This window comes from Nerophis ophidion, linkage group LG06 (genome assembly GCF_033978795.1).
Source record: "Nerophis ophidion isolate RoL-2023_Sa linkage group LG06, RoL_Noph_v1.0, whole genome shotgun sequence".
Classification (NCBI taxonomy): Eukaryota; Metazoa; Chordata; class Actinopteri; order Syngnathiformes; family Syngnathidae; genus Nerophis; species Nerophis ophidion.
In genome coordinates this window covers 39,923,902-39,942,102 of record NC_084616.1, presented here as the reverse complement: position 1 = coordinate 39,942,102, position 18,201 = coordinate 39,923,902, and the positions used below count along the sequence as shown (strand labels likewise).

Genomic DNA, 18,201 nt, shown 5'->3' with positions numbered 1-18,201 from the left:
CCCCTCTGCCACCGTGAAGCCCTATATATTGGGTGCTTGAAATGGGTTATTTAGATTAGCATTATTTCTTATGTAAAAAAAAAAGGGTTGTCATACAGCTTGCATTCTGTCGCTGTTGAACGAGAACAAGTTATATGCAAGTGTAAATATGGTTCTGCATTACAAAGAATACATACTTTATAATAAATATGACACTATGAATGTCTCTTTTTTACTTTGAAAAGTATTTGGATAATCTCAGGATATATTTCATCACTCTGTAATGTAGTGAATAACATTTTTGAAGCATTATATTTGATACAGGTTTTTTTTATTTTATCTTAAGCACTTTCTAACCACTTAAGCATCTTAACCCTTGTGTGGTGTTCGGGTCTGTGGGACTCGTTTAAATTTTTTATTAAAAGAAAAATGATGCAATTAATAAATTTTTCAAACTGAGACTCACTGACTTTGTCTCATTTTCTACGAAGAACATATATCGGAATACATATTTAATGACCACACACACCCAATACCCCACCTAAGCATTTCTATTACATATAAGATGTCTGGACCCGGGGCTAATAGAAGTCTGGAAATTGATGTTCCGTGTAACACACACACACACACACACACACACAAACACACACACACACACACACACACACACACACGCACACGCACATGCACACACACACATGCACACACACACACACACACACACACACACACACACACACACACACACACACACACACACACACACACACTCACACACAGCAAGCCTAGACAGGAGGAGGACAGAGTGTCGGTACATAGAACATCAGAGGGTCAAATGTGCGAGAAAATGAGAGCAGAGAGTGTTGACAAACAATGTTGGAACCTTGTGTGGGAACCGCAGGTGAGGAAACACAAAAGAAGAATCTCTGTGGGATGCAGAAACTGGCAGAGAAAATTTTTTTCGTGCAACGTTCATATTGTTGTCACCCAGCCAGCGTTTGTGGGTTTGATAGACCTGTTGCATTTTGTGGCTTTTAATGCCTCACAATCAAACACTTTTATGTTAAAATACTGAACAGATATTTATCCCAATAAACATCTGTTCAGTATTTTAACATAAAACAGATCTTTATCCCAATAAACATCTGTTCAGTATTTTAACATAAAAGTGTTTGATTGTGAGGCATTAAAAGCCACAAAATGCAACAGGTCCATCAGACCCAATTTTAAAGATGTTTATTGAGATAAGGTAAACATCTGTTCAGTATTTTAACATAAAGGTATTTGATTGAGAGGCATTAAAATCCACAAAATGCAATGGGTCCATCAGACCCACAAACACTGGCTGAGTAACAACAATATGAACATTAAACAAGGGTTAAAACCTTGCAGTATTTTTTAAATGTGCATCCCATTAAAATTAAGCAAGCACAGTAATTTAAAACATTTGTATGCTCGTACAACCCTTGAAACCTTTAGCATTTCAGTATGTGGAATTAAATTATGGAATAGATTAACCAGAGAAATCCAACAAAACACCAATATGATTCAGTTTAAGTGACTGTTCAAACTACAAGTGTTCACAAAGTACACAGAACAAGAATTATGATGAATATTTGAACCCTTTTTTTATTTTTATTTTTTTTGTTTTTTTATTAAGACAAAGATAATTTATGTATTTGATATTTGTTTATTGTTTATTTGTTCACTGCTATGTTGCAGAGAACAAAGAAATGGGGTAAAATTGCGATGGTATGAAAAGGGGTAGGATTAAATAAGATCAGCTTCTTGTGCGGCAGCAGTGTTGATAGATATAACTAAAACATTTGACACAATTAATCACAATATTTTATTCAAAAAAATAGAACGGTATGGCATCAGAGGGTTGGTCTTAAACTGGATTAGAAGTTATTTAACAAACAGGAAACAATATGTGAAGCTAGGTGAATAAATGTCTCTAATGCTAAATATATCCTGTGGTGTACCTCAGGGATCAATACTAGGACCAAAATTGTTCATCGCATTTGCAAAGTTACAAAAAGATTTAAAGTTAGTATTATTTGTGGATGATACAACAGCGTTTTTTTCAAGAGAGAACACACAGAAGATAATACAAATAATAACAGAAGAAATGAACAAATTAAAAAGATGGTTTGACAAAAACAGACTATCATTGAATCTCAGTTAAACTAAAAAAATGCTATTTGGTAACAGTAGAAGAGAAAGTCAAACACAAATACAAATAGGATTAAATAAGATCAGCTTCTTGTGCGGCAGCAGTGTTGATAGATATAACTAAAACATTTGACACAATTAATCACAATATTTTATTCAAAAAAATAGAACGGTATGGCATCAGAGGGTTGGTCTTAAACTGGATTAGAAGTTATTTAACAAACAGGAAACAATATGTGAAGCTAGGTGAATAAATGTCTCTAATGCTAAATATATCCTGTGGTGTACCTCAGGGATCAATACTAGGACCAAAATTGTTCATCGCATTTGCAAAGTTACAAAAAGATTTAAAGTTAGTATTATTTGTGGATGATACAACAGCGTTTTTTTCCGGAGAGAACACACAGAAGATAATACAAATAATAACAGAAGAAATGAACAAATTAAAAAGATGGTTTGACAAAAACAGACTATCATTGAATCTCAGTTAAACTAAAAAAATGCTATTTGGTAACAGTAGAAGAGAAAGTCAAACACAAATACAAATAGACGGAATAGGAATTGAAAGAGGGGCCTCACGGTGGAAGAGGGGTTAGTGTGTCTGCCTCACAGTACGTTAGGGTTAGGGACACCCGTGGAGACACACTTCCGACTATCAGGTAATATTAAACTCACTAAAACACTAGCAACACAATAGAAAGATAAGGGATTTCCCAGAATTAACCTAGTAAATATGTCTAAAAACATCGGAATCCGTCCCAAAGCAATCGCGTTTTTTGTTTTTTTTTAGTCCGTCACTATCAATATCTTCAAACACGAATCTTTCATCCTCGCTCAAATTAATGGGGAAATTGTCGTTTTCTCCGTCCGAATAGCATTTTTTGTTGGAGGCTCCCATTAAAACAATGTGAATATGTAAAGTGCCATCAACATGTGATGTCATCGTCTGCGACTTCCAGTAGAGGCAGGGCTTTTCGGTTAGCACCGAAAGTTGCGAACTTTGTTGTGGATGTTCTCTACTAAATCCTTTCAGCAAAAATATGGCAATATCGCGAAATGATCAAGTATGACACATAGAATGGACCTGCTATCCCCGTTTAAATAAGAAAATCTCATTTCAGTAGGCCTTTAAAATTAACAAAAATGAAGTTGTCCCCCTCTGGACATGGAGAAGTGTAAAAAAACAACACAAATTGTGTTATTTCCAACACATTCGTTTGAAGAGTGTGCTTGATGTATTATTCACTGTATTACTTTTTGAGGGCCTAAGCAGCACCTAATGATTATTCAACATGTCTTATACATCAAAGTATGACTTGACTTAACTTGCCCCTTTTTGTGTGTTTATTCGGGTATCCCCTGGCAACCACTTTTTGCAGGGGAACATGCCAGGAATGCGGAGTGAGTGTTTGTGTGCCACGCAAAGGGATACCACTCTTAAACTTCTTCCCACACATTTGGCGGCAAGCATGCAGAAAGGCGCCTCGGGCGGCAACAATGGAGCAGCTGCTCTCAGCATCAATGGGCTGCAGGATGACCCGTCCAGGCTTTATCACTTTACCGCCTTTTTTCCTATATTAATAAGATTATGATGATTTTTTTTTTAAAGAAGACCATTTCAACAAAACATGAGATTTTCTTTCATCTTTATTTGCTTTTTTTTCCCTCCTTCATGACATTGAATGAACACATAGTGTTTACAGACTATTCTTTTTGCACAGACCAAAATACTTTTAAGTCCCTTCGTGCAAACCTCCAACTTGGTAACCCTTGGGGTTTTACAAAAAGTGTTGCTTATACAACCCGTGCCTTTGAAACCCCAAAGAGGATTGCGATGTATATATATTTTTTGGTTTCCATCTGTGCTGGATGACTTTAATATTAAATAAAGGACATCTACCAGGGCCTCCACATGGGCGCGCTGGCGTTATCGGGCTGTAGTTGCTGCGCCGGCCGACTGGGGGCCGCCGGCTGGGACTGAAGAGAGCCGCTCTCCGGCCTCGCTGAGCCGAAGCCGGACTTGAGGCTCAAGGGCCGCTGTTGGACGCGCGGGAAGCTCCTGGAAGTCTGCGCGCGGCAGTTGAGACACGCCGGTGTGAGTGTGGCGCACATGCCGCGCTGCACGAAGTCCGTGACGCGCTGACACGCGTCCCGGTCCTGCAGCAGGCTCGTCCCGGGCAGCAGAGCCGAGACTTTCTGGAGGCAAGCTTTGTAGCCTTCTTTGTAGCTTTCTGCGGGGTCTGCAGGGGTGGGGAGAGGGGGAGGCAACAGAATTAGCGCCCGCAATGAGTGCGCACACGATGATGATGATGACGGTAACGATGAGCACCTTTATCGGGAGAGGCTGGAAGGTCTCGGAGGAAGCGGACCGTCATTTCCAGAATGTCCGCTTTCTCTAACTTGGAGTAGCGGGAGTTGTCTTTGCCGACGAGCGGCAGGATGAGACTCTTTAAATGGCTCAAACTGTCATTAATGCGCGCGCGTCTTCTCTTCTCCAAAAGAGGTTTGAGAGTCTGGAAAAAAAAAGGGAGGAAAATGTTATATTGATGCACTTCACGACATGAACAAAAATATATAAAAATTTGAAAACAAAATAAATTATTGTTTTAATTGTTCTTACCCTTCTAAGCGCGTGGGCGTGTTTCCTCTGGGCCACGGTGGACGGGACACTGGTCAGCTCGGGGGAGATGCTGCCGGGACTCATGTTGTGCTTGTTGGGCGGGGAAGTGTGAGTGAGTAGGAGCCGCGCAGACCGACTATTTATGCGCAGCCGGGGGGTGCGTCACAGGGGCGGGGACACGGCATCATCACGCTGGATGGGAGAGAGGCGCTCCTGTCCGCACCATCTGCTCCAGCGCCGTTATGCAGAGTTGGTATACATCAGGGGCATAGGCCTATCTCAGCTGCAACCCCCAAAAGGGACAAGCGGTAGAAAAATTGATGGATGGATGGAGGCACATTGGCCATATTTGTCAACCTTGAGACCTTCGAATTCGTGCAATGCCTTTGAAGGAGCATAGGTATGGGCAGCATCTGTGACATTTAATTTGCAGGAAAGGGGTGAGATTAGGGTTGAATTGTCCATCCTCGATCCTTTGTGGACTTGGAGAAGGCATTCGACCATGTCCCTCGGGAATTCCTGTGGGGAGTGCTCAGAGAGTATGGGGTATCGGACTGTCTTATTGTGGCGGTCCGCTCCCTGTACGATCAGTGTCAGAGCTTCGTCCGCATTGCCGGCAGTAAGTCGAACACATTTCCAGTGAGGATTGGAGTCCGCCAAGGCTGTCCTTTGTCACCGATTCTGTTCATAACTTTTATGGACCGAATTTCTAAGCACAGTCAAGGCATTGAGGGGTTCCGGTTTGGTGGCCGCGGGATTAGGTCTCTGCTTTTTGCAGATGATGTGGTCCTGATGGCTTCATCTGGCCGGGATCTTCAGCTCTCACTGGAACGGTTCGCAGCAGAGTGTGAAGCAACCGGAATGAGAATCAGCACCTCCAAGTCCGAGTCCATGGTTCTCGCCGGGAAAAGGGTGGAATGCCATCTGAGGGTTGGGGAGGAGACCCTGCCCCAAGTGGAGGAGTTCAAGTACCTAGGAGTCTTTTTCACGAGTGAGGGAAGAGTGGATCGTGAGATCGACAGGCGGATCGGTGCGGCGTCTTCAGTAATGCGGACGTTGTACCGATCCGTTGTGGTGAAGAAGGAGATGAGCCGGAAGGCAAAGTTCTCAATTTACCAGTCGATCTACGTTCCCATCCTCACCTATGGTCATGAACTTTGGGTCATGACCGAAAGGATAGGATCACGGGTACAAGCGGCCGAAATGAGTTTCCTCCGCCGGGTGGCGGGGCTCTCCCTTAGAAATAGGGTGAGAAGCTCTGTCATCCGGGAGGAGCTCAAAGTAAAGCCGCTGCTGCTCCACGTCGAAAGGAGCCAGATGAGGTGGTTCGGGCATCTGGTCAGGATGCCACCCGAACGCCTCCCTAGGGAGGTGTTTAGGGCATGTCCAACCGGTAGGAGGCCACGGGGAAGACCCAGAACATTTTGGGTGGACTACGTCTCCCGGCTGGCCTGGGAACGCCCCGGGATCCCCGGGAAGAGCTAGACGAAGTGGCTGGGGAGAGGGAAGTCTGGGCTACCCTGCTTAGGCTGCTGCCCCCGCGACCCGACCTCGGATAAGCGGAAAGAGATGGATGGATGAATGGATGGATGGATGGATTGTCCATCCTCGTTCTATAAATGATAAATAAATGATAAATGGGTTGTACTTGTATAGCGCTCTTCTACCTTCAAGGTACTCAAAGCGCTTTGACACTGTATACTTCCACATTTACCCATTCACACACACATTCACACACTGATGGAGGGAGCTTTCATGCAAGGCGCTAACCAGCACCCATCAGGAGCAAGGGTGAAGTGTCTTGCTCAAGAACACAACGGACGTAACGAGGTTGGTACTATAGGTGGGGATTGAACCAGGGACCCTCGGGTTGCGCACGGCCACTCTCCCACTGCACCACGCCGTCCCTATCTCTGTCATTATCTTTTTTTGGACACTACTACTAGCCGTAGTTTTTAAGCAATGCATGATGGGATTCAGGATGTTGTGTGTCAGTGTATTAATGTGCCGGCTGGAATAAACACGCTGAGAAATAGCTCAGTGCCTGCCTACTTTATGGGTTATATATGGATAACGGAGACACATATAATAGTCTCCTTCTTGTTGTGTGTGCAGTTGCCCACTGAGCTCCAAAAGACGCAGATGTTATAACGTGACTGGGCCGGCGCGCTGTTTATATGGAGGAAAAGCGGACGTGACGACAGGCTGTCCTCACTCAGGTCCGGCTGGAAATCCAGAGAAATTCACGAGAATGGTTGTCCCGGGAGATTTTTGGGAGAGGCACTGAAATTTGGGAGTCTCCCGTAAAATTCGGGAGGGTTGGCAAGTATGGCATAGCCGCCGATCTACACTTCTGCCGGTGGGTGCTCGGACAGGCGGTAAATCTGATGCTACTTTTCTGAGGCCATGTCTACACTAAGCCGGATAACCCCTTAAACCAGGCCTGGGAAATTATTTTGACTCGGGGGCCAAATTTAGAGAAAAAATGTGTCTGAGGGCCAGGATATCTGATTTTTAGGAACACTAATACAAAACCTCACAATAATGTGTAAATGGCTAAAAATGTTATAACAGACCGCCTTTAAAAAGAGAATGTAATTTAAAATTTTTTTTTTTTACTGAATGAGACACCCAGAATGTACATGAAAATAAAGAATGTGGGATTTACAATATTAACTATGAACGATAAAACGCTGAATATTGACAACAAATGAACGTCACACACCCTCTCGATTGACATTATTTACAATCAAGCAAGCAACAAAAATGCAACAAACACAGCGAAATATGAATGTGAAAGGTTAAAAAAAAACTATCCACAATCTGATGTATCAGATTGTGCATCACTAAGCTTTAGAACTTTGTTGTAAAAATCTCCTTCCGCGTCTGTCCCTGACACCCGCATTTCAGGTTGGTCGCTCTGGAATCACCCTGTGGAAACGCTCCCCACCCACACTGCTTGGTGCCTCGTCTGAGCTGCTGTGACTTTGATTACCATAGTAACTAATTAGATTACCATAGTAACTAGTATATCATGCAAAAGCACAGATTTTAACCATTGAAATATTTTGTATAGTACAAGACTTACGGTCATTTGAAAACATCACTGCACATCAAAATGGAAGCTACAGTTCCCAGTTTAAAGATCTAAAATCATTATTTGGGAAATGGGCTGCATGTGGCCCCCCGGGCCTTAATTTACCCAGGTCTGCCTTTAACGAATAATTATTTACCCGATGGCCGGTTTCAGCCACTCTAAACTATCATTTAAGGTTCCTCTCCTCGGACAATTTTTTTACAAGGGTAAATGCGCCGTGCATTTGTTGAATCTTCGGCTCCTAGCTTTGTAAGGACTCATTGATCGTTTACAAACTGAGTTCGGAGAGGAAGTAACTGGTAAATGGCTTATACTTTTCTCCCTTCAAGGTACTCAAAGTGCTTTGACACTATTTCCACATTCAACCATTCACACACACATTCACATACCGATGGCCAAAGCTGCCATGCAAGGCCCTAACAAACGACCTATCAGAAGCAAGGGTGAAGTGTCTTGCTCAAGGACACAAAGGACGTGCCGAGGTTGGTAGAAGGTGGGAATTGAACCAGGAACCCTCAGGTTGCTGGGACGCCCCACACAGGAAGTGACGTCAGAAAGAACGCGCCACAGCCAGCTTCATAGTACAGCGGTTTCGTAACTCGGAGCTAAACACTGGACGTATGAAGGCGAGTCAGTCGGACAGCCGGTTTCTCCTTCTGTCTGTACAGACGCTTGTGGAAATCGCACATGAATACCTTAAGAGAAAGCGATTGCAGCTATTTACGATACAACACGTCTCAGACGGCAAGAGAACTTTCGAATGTCCGGGTCAGCTGTGATTGGACTGAACGAAAAACTTTGTCCAAATGTCGAAGTAGAGTCAACGAGAATGTGGGCTCCCATGGATGTGATGAAAAAAATGGTAGCGTGTGCTTTGTATTACCTGGCCGTCGAGCGAAGACTACGGGAAACGGTGAATGCTTTTGGACTGGCAAAGCAGACTGTATCAGTTATTGTCCACCATGTATGTCGCGGACTCAATGTCTAGGTCCAGAGTATATTAAGTCACCAAAAATGAATGGACAATTAAGGTGAAGGCAAAAGAGTGAGGAGTGTCCTGACCAGATATCTAAATCCTGAGATTGATTGATGTAAAATGTTATTCATCACATTGTTTACTTTGACATGTCCATTAAAGATTTTATGAATTTATCATGACGGCGTGGCGCAGTGGAAGAGGGTCCATGGTTCAATCCCCACCTAGTACAAATCTCGTCACGTCCGTTGTGTCCTGAGCAAGACACTTCACCCTTGCTTCTGATGGGTGCTGGTTAGGGCCTTGCATGGCAGCTCCCTCCATCAGTGTGTGAATGTGTGTGTGAATGGGTGAATGTGGAAGTAGTGTCAAAGCGTTTTGAGTATAAGGTAGAAAAGCGCTATACAAGTACAATCCATTTATCATTATCAATTATGATGGCTCAAGTGTGATTCACTACAATAGACTTAGACTTAGACTCTTATTGTCATTCAAATTTGAACTTTGCAGTACAATAGGGCCCCACAGCACACTGGATTCCGGTTATTTGAACTACCACAACACTGGATATTGTTCAGATAAATTCAATTTAAGAACTGGCACACAAAGCAAGACTGGAAGTGACTATGACGTGCGCATTTTCCGCGGATGCGTACTAGGTCGCGTTGCACCGAATGAGGGAGAGGGGGAGGGGGTCTTAAACGACCATTGTGTGTGTGGACAAGGATAAGGTTAGGTGGGATTTACCCTGGATAATCTACAAGGGGCCTGAGCATGAGCGGTGTTTGCATGGTGGTGAGAAATTTTTTTCCATCAATCCCACGTGGGTACTCAGGCAGCGAAGCACTCACGGGATCGGCGCCTATGATCAAGAGTGTTGAACTTGTTTTAATGGAGGGCCACATCCCAGTCATGGCTGCCCTCAGAGGGCTGCTTGTAGCAGTGAATGTAAGAATTTAAAAGTATTTCCGCCTATTATATTATTGCCTTTGCATTAGGTTGTTTATTTTTGTACGTACAAATCAATGGATAACTTGCTTTGCAATCGTAAGTCAAGGTGACAAGCACATACACTTTATTGCCAAAAGTATTTACTCACATATGAACTTGAAGTGCCATCCCATTCCTAACCCAAAGGGTTCAATATGATGTCCGTCCACGTTTTGCAGCTAATACAGCTTCAACTCTTCTGAGAAGGCTGTCCACAAGGTTGCTGAGTGTGTTTATAGGAATTTTCGACCACTCTTCCAAAAGCGCATTGGTGAAGTCACACACTGATGTTGATCTAGAACAGGGGTGTCAAACTCAAATACAGAGTGTGCCAAAATTTAAAACTGAACAAAGCTGCGGGCCAAGGTTGAACAAATTAACCTTTTAATAGGGACCCAAACAAGTTTTGCAATGAATATTGAACAAGCAAGGCTTAAATAGAGCAGCATGGTGGTACAGGGGTTAGTGCATCTGCCTCACAATACGAAGGTCCTGAGTAATCCTGGGTTCAATCCCAGCCCCGGGATCTTTTTGTGTGGAGTTTGCATGTTCTCCCCGTGACTGCGTGGGTTCCCTCCGGGTACTCGGGCTTCCTCCCATGAAACAGGCAGAGCTTATATAACATAATAGTGCAAAATCAACTTTCAAAAAACAAACAAAAAAACATCAGTGGTATATTAAATAAAATGTAATTTAAAAAACTATTGCCTCTTTTCTATTTGCAGCTTTCTGAGGTATATATCAACATTAACTTTTTCCACAGGCTAAAAAATTCGAAAATAAAATAAAAATGAGGTGGGCGGGGTTTGTTGGTAGTGGGGGGTGTATATTGTAGCGTTCCGGTAGAGTTAGTGCTGCAAGGGGTTGTGGGTATTTGTTCTGTTGTGTTTGTGTTGTGTTACGGTGCGGGTGTTCTCCCGAAATGTGTTTTGTCATTCTTGTTTGGTGTGCGTTCACAGTGTGGCGCATATTTGTAACAATGTTAAAGTTGTTTATATGGCCACCCTCAGTGTGACCTGTATGGCTGTTGACCAAGTATGTGTGTGTGAAAGCCGCATATATTATGTGACTTGGCCAGCACGCTGTTTATATGGAGGAAAAGAGGACGTGACGGCATGTTGTAGAGGACGCCAAAGGCAGTGCCTTTAAGGCACGGTCCCAATATTGTTGTCCGGGTGGAAATCGGGAGAATGGTTGCCCAGGAAGATTTTTGGGAAGGGCACTAAACTTTGGGAGTCTCCCGGGAAAATCGGGAGGGTTGGCAAGTATGAGTATTAGCGGTGAATGTGGTGTTAACGGCGGGCCAGCTCTAATGTTAATTTGATATCTCCTCAAGGGCCAAATGAAATTAAACGGCGGGCCGAAATTGGCCCGCGGGCCAGAGTTTGACACCCATGGTCTAGAAGGCCTGGCTCTCAGTTTCTGTTCTAAATCATCCCAAAGGTTTTCTATCAGGTTCAGGTCAGGACTCTGTGCAGGTCAGTCAAGTTCATCGAAACCAGACTCTGTCATCCATGTCTTTATGGACCTTGCTTTGTGCACTGGGGCGGTATAGCTCGGTTGGTAGAGTGGCCCTAGCAGCAACTGGAGGGTTGCAGGTTCGATTCCCGCTTCCGCCATGCTAGTCACTGCCGTTGTGTCCTTGGGCAAGACACTTTACCCACATGCTTCCAGTGCCACCCACCTGGTTTAAAAATGTAACTTAGATATTGGGTTTCACTATGTAAAGCGCTTTGAGTCACTAGAGAAAAGCGCTATATAAATATAATTCACTTCACTTCACTTCACTGGTGCACAGTCATGTTGGAAGAGGAAGGGGCCCGCTCCAAACTGTTCCCACAAGGTTGGGAGCATGGAATTGTCCAAAATATTTTGTTATACTGGAGCATTCGACGTTCCTTTCACTGGAACTAAGGAGCCAAGCCCAACTCCTGAAAAACAACCCCACAACATAATTCCTCCTCCTCCAAATTTCACACTCGGCACATTGCAGTCTGAAATTTACCATTCTCCTGGCAACCTTCAAACCCACTCTGATCAATCAGATTGCCAGATGGAAAAGCGTTATTCATCACTCCAGACAAGGCGTCTCCACTGCTCTAAAGTCCACTGGTGATGTGCTTTACACCACTGCATCCCATGCTTTGCTTTGGACTTGGTAAAATGTTTTTTATCACATTGAAATCCCGATTTTTTTTTAAGTAATACATTTTTTTGGGGGACAAATTAAAAAAAAAAAGTTTTTTAGGCCATCTCTTTGCTTACTTGGTGCACGTAGCCTGTAAGTTGTTTTGTTAAGGTGTTGGTGTTATTAGTATTACTATGCCAAATAATACATCGCAAAAATCAGTTTGAATCGAAAATCGTGTTGAATGAGTATCGATAATGGATCAAATCCTCACCCCAAGAATCGGAAAGGAATGGCAAAGTGCCCAAAGATTCACACCAAATTTTTTTTTTACATTTGTATACATCTCAACATTTAAAACATATGAAATTTCATGCATTACGTACATTTTGTGACATGGCGACTTCTCCAGGGTGTACACCACCTTCCACCCATGTGCAGCTGGGATAGGTTTCAGTAAAAAAAAAAAAAAAACTTAAAAAACAATATGTACGACTAATGGTTTCAGCATGTTTTATGAAGTAATGTACAGTATTCACCCTGGAGAGTATATGGCTCCCGATGCTTCTCTGCCAATCACACCATCAGCAGCTTCTCTATATTTTCATGTATGAATGTCCACCGTTGAGATATTATTTTAACATCTTCAGTTGGTGTTGGATTCCTCCTACTTCAGTATGGCGCAGACTAGCAGTGACACAATTACAAACCCCGTTTCCATATGAGTTGGGAAATTGTGCTAGATGTAAATATGAACGGAATACAATGATTTTCAAATCATTTTCAACCCATATTCATTTGAATGCACTACAAAGACAAGATATTTGATGTTCACACTCATAAACTTTGTTTTTTTTTAAAAATAAAAATTAACTTAGAATTTCATGGCTGCAACATGTGCCAAAGTAGTTGGGAAAGGGCATGTTCACCACTGTGTTACATCAACTTTTCTTTTAACAACACTCAATAAACATTTGGGAACTGAGGAAACTAATTGTTGAAGCTTTGAAAGTGGAATTATTTCTCATTCTTGTTTTATGTAGAGCTTCAGTCGTTCAACAATAAAGGGACTCCACTGTTGTATTTTACGCTTCATAATGCGCCACACATTTTCGATGGGCAACAGGTCTGGACTGCAGGCAGGCCAGGAAAGTACCCGCAGTGTTTTACTACGAAACCAAGCTGTTGTAATACGTGGCTTGGCATTGTCTTGCTGAAATAAACAGGGGCGTCCATGATAACGTTGCTTAAATGACAACATATGGTGCTCCAAAACCTGTATGGACCATTCAGCATTAATGGTGCCTTCATAGATGTGTAAGTTACCCATGCCTTGGGCACTAATGCATCCTGAAACCATCCCAGATTCTGGCTTCTGAACTTTACGCCTACAACAATCCGGATGGTTATTTTCCTCTTTGTTCCGTTTGACACCACGTCCACAATTTCCAAATATAATTTGAAATGTGGACTCGTCAGACCACAGAAAACTTTTCCACTTTCCATCAGACCATCTTAGATGAGCTCGGGCCCAGCGAAGCCAGCTGCGTTCCTTGGTGTTGTTGATAAATGGGTTTTGCTTTGCATAGCAGAGTTATAACTTGCACTTACAGATGTAGCAACCAACAGTAGTTACTGACAGTGGTTTTCTGAAGTGTTCCTGAGCTCACGTGGTGATATCCTTTACACACTGATGTCGGTTTTTGATGCACTACCGCCTGAGGGATCAAATGTCAGTAATGTCATCGCTTTCGTGCAGTGATTTCTCCAGATTCTCTGAACTTTTTGATGATTTTTCGGCCCGTAGATGGTAAAATCCCTAAATTCCTTGAAATAGATTGTTGAGAAATGTTGTTTTAAAACTGTTTAACAATTTGCTTACAAAGTGGTGACCCTCGCACCATCCTTGTTTGTGAATTACTTAGCATTTCATGGAAGCTGCTTTTATACCCAATCATGGCACCCACCTGTTCCCAATTAGCCTGCACACCTGTGGGATGTTCCAAACAAGTGTTTGATGAGCATTTCTCAACTTTATCAGTATTTATTGCCGCCTTTCCCAACTTTTTTGTCACGTGTTGCTGGCATCAAATTCTAAAGTTAATGATTATTTGCACAAAAAAAAATGTTTATCAGTTTGAACATCAAATATGTTGTCTTTGTAGCATATTCAACTGAATATGGGTTGAAAATGATTTGCAAATCATTGTTTTCCGTTTTATTTACATCTAACACAATGTCCGTACTCGTATGGAAACGGGGTTTGTAAATTGCTTTGCCAAATTGGCAACACGCTCTGTAATATTTTTGATGATTTCTTCCTTAAATTCAATGAATATCATCCACTCCCTTTTCTCAGCACTGTCCTTCACACTCACTTCCTTCCTTCCCATGGTCTGAAGACAAAGTTATGACAATCCTAGCTACGAGTTATTGCCAGCGAGTAAGACCCGATGTTTTGGTTGGACCATATGGAGTTTACCGTGACATTTGTCTACTAATGGCGGGGATGCTATAGTCACTCACAGTTTTGCTTACAACTTAAAGGACACTTTTTTTTATCGGGACAATCATTAGGAGTGACAAAAACACACATCCATCCCATCTATTTTCCACCGCTTGTCTCTTTCAGGGTTGCGGGGGGTGCTGGAGCCTATCTCAGCTACAATCGGGCGGAAGGCGGCGTACACCCTGGACAGGTCGCCACCTCATCGCAGGGCCAACACGGATAGACAGACAACATTCACACTCACATTCACACACTAGGGCCAATTTAGTATATATATATATATCCATCCATCCATTTTCTACCGCTTATTCCCTTTTGGGGTCGCGGGGGGCACTGGCTCCTATCTCTGATACAATCGGGTGGAAGGCAGCGTACACCCTGGACAAGTCGCCGCCTCACCGCAGGGCCAACACAGATAGACAGACAACATTCACACTCACATTCACACACTAGGGCCAATTTAGTGTTGCCAATCAATTTATCCCCAGGTGCATGTCTTTGGAAGTAGGAGGAAGCCGGAGAACCCGGAGGGAACCCACGCATTCACGGGGAGAACATGCAAACTCCACTCAGAAAGATCCCAAGCCTGGGATTGAACCCAGGACTGCAGGACCTTCGTATTGTGAGGCAGACGCACTAACCCCTCTTCCACCGTGAAGCCCTATATATATATATATATATATATATATATATATATATATATATATATATTAGGGGTGGGCAAATTAATGCGTTAATTACGAGTTAACTCATCAATCTATTAACGCCGACAATAATTTTATCGCACATTTGCGTATGGTGTTTACATGCTTTTACTTTGTTAACGCCTTTTCTTAACAAGATGGCATCGCCCGGACGGGCTTTGGCTTCGAGGGGCTCTTGTTAAAGATGGAACATTTGGCAAAAATATCGGACAATTCTGCAAATTTCATGGCTGGCTTACAGCGTGGTCACTCCGGGATCACTTACGACCGCCAGACAATTCTGGATGTGGATAGATCGGGCCGTTTTGGACTGAATGACGCGTGCTTGCTAGACCTGCTAGCTAGCATGGGAATACTTTGCCGGCTACATCCAGCGGCCTGTGAAGCAGAGGAGTATATGTGTTGTCTGTCTATTTATGAATAATGCAGACGAGGAGTGTTGGCTGAGTTCTTAACGTTTGCTTTCAGAGCGTGCATATCACAACATACAAGATGCCGTCATGGCGACACACAACCTATACCGGGCTACCGCGCATGCTCGTCACTCCTGTTGCATGCTGGGTAGGGTAGTTATTTTATTCCCTTGCTCATAACATCACAATATAGTACCATGTATATGATGCGTTCAGTTTATCAAAGCACCAAGCAAACAGTCAGAAAATTCCCATCATATCAATTCCTAGATATGGTCATAATTATTTTAAGTGCACTACGCAGAATAAACACAACATTATTAATATTACTACTACGGATAATTTGATCAGAAATTCCCTAAAACAGCCCACCACCTATAATATAGGTTTTTTAAACATAAGATCCCTGATCAAAAAAATGTTTCTGCTGTTATCGCAGAAATTGCCTGTTCAGATGTTATGATTGTGGCTCAGAGATTTGTATGTAGATTATATTTATTTTCCATAACAAACAGGATAACTTAAATACCCTGGCAGTGGTAGTAATAAGCCTAAATATTTGTATTTACATTTTTTGAGTTGATTTTTCATAAAATATACTATTTAACTGCTACTGTTTAACAAGGACTGATTTAAATTGTGTTTGCACAACAAATGTTTTGGCACTTTTGTTCATGTGGGAGAATATTCCAATAAAGGTGCACTGCACACTACTTTTGAATTCATTATTGGGCTTTGCGTATACAATGCAGTTAATCGCGATTAATCAGAGAAATAGTGCGATTAACTTCGATTAAAATTTTTTATCGTTTTCCAGCCCTAATATATATATCTATATATATATATATATATATATATATATATATATATATATATATATATATATATATATATATATATATATATATATATATATATATATATATATATATATGTATGTATGTATGTTCTTTTTTCTCATAAGGATTGTGAATGATATAGGCTAAATTTCCCCTTTGAAGCATAACAATTAGCCAAGAGACAGCAATTATCTTTAAAAAAAACTCTTAAACGGGGGTACTCTTAAGTTGAAGTAAAACTGTGGAGAATTGTATTTGGTTTTAAGTTAGTTGTTTATTGATTCCCTCTTATTTGCTTTTGTTGTGTTTTTTTCCGGTTATTCTTTTTTTATCCACATTTTTTCTGTTTCAACTATATTTTAGGTGTTTTATTTGTGCCTTTTTTATAGCATAATTTTAATGATTATTCGGTATAGGCACTTTGGTCCACTGGTTATTTTTAAAGCGTTCTGCAGTTGGATCTATAATGAAACTATATATTTATTTTAGTGTCCATTACGCAATAACACAACACCTAATACAAAAATAGTGAATTATAACAGATTTTCATGCATCATTTCACTCTAAGTTTGGTGCTTATTTTAAAATCGCAGTACAACAGAGAGTGGATGGATTCACGCGTTCGGCATGCGCCAAAACCACGCAACAGATTGGAAGCCCTGCTCGAAACCCCCCAGCCACCCACCCTGTCTCCACCCAGCACGGCAACCCCCACCACCCTTCTTTCCAATTGAGTCTCGATCAGCATCTCTTGTTCCCATGTGGCCCCTCCAGGGTCGTTTACATGTAAATACAACACTTGCCCAAAACGAGCGCAATTTTACGCGCAGTGTTTTTTCTGCACCCCTGTCTCTCCACGCATAAATGCGCCATAAATTATTTTTATTTGGATAAAATATATGTGAAATGTGCATGAAATGTTGCTGAAAAAACAGAAAATTCCAGATGCTCCTATACGCACATGACAGATTTTCCAAAATAATGGAGTTCAGATCATTTTTACGCAGAAATATCCAACAACACATCGATAATGAAATATATCTGTGTATGGAAACGGACTAACTTGTACAGTCAAAATACATTAAAATGCATTTTTTTTCTTTTAGATTTTGCGTAAATATTTGTCAATGCCAAAGCATGGGGATATGGCGCCACTTTATGGAATGTTTACAACTGGGGTCCCCAAACTACGACCTACGGACCGGATCCGGCCCGCTAGCTTTCAAAATCCGGCCCGCAGGAAGTCCCATGTTTAAAAAAAACAACAACAAAAACACCTACTCAGTTGTCTGGCGGTTAAAGCAGACCTGGGCAAATTAATGCCACATGTGGCCCGTTGAGCTTTTCAATCTGGCCCGCAGGACATTCCCAAATAATTATTTTAGACTTTTAAGATGGAAACTGTAGCTGCTATTATGATGTGCTCTTATGTTTTCTAATGACCGTAATCTTCACCTATAGAAAATATTTCAATGGTTGGAATCTGAGTTTATGGATGATATACCAGTTACTATGGTAATCTAATTAGTTACTATGGTCATCTAATTAGTTGCTATGGCAATCTACGTCACAGCAGCTCAGACGATGCACCAAGCAGTGTGGGTGGGAAGTGTTTCCACAGATGCGGAAAGAGATTTTCGCAACAAAAAGTTCTAGTATAGAATAGAATAGAAAGTACTTTATTGATCTCTGGGGGAAATTCAGCAAATATCATATATATCAGATTGTAGGTAGGTTTATTTTGTGCACTTTGCCTTCATATTTTAGTGTT

General features: G+C 41.9%; 1 protein-coding gene across 1 annotated transcript; it reads right to left on the bottom strand.

Annotated features, from left to right (window-relative positions):
- Positions 1-3,872: 3,872 nt before the first annotated feature.
- On the bottom strand, positions 3,873-4,869 carry LOC133553943 (transcription factor HES-2-like). The gene is made up of 3 exons (XM_061902274.1): positions 4,775-4,869; positions 4,484-4,667; positions 3,873-4,394 (listed from the first exon to the last, which is right to left on the bottom strand). The coding sequence occupies exons 1-3, from the start codon at positions 4,856-4,858 to the stop codon at positions 4,051-4,053; spliced, it is 612 nt and encodes a 203-aa protein (XP_061758258.1). The 5' UTR covers positions 4,859-4,869; the 3' UTR covers positions 3,873-4,050.
- Positions 4,870-18,201: the final 13,332 nt, after the last annotated feature.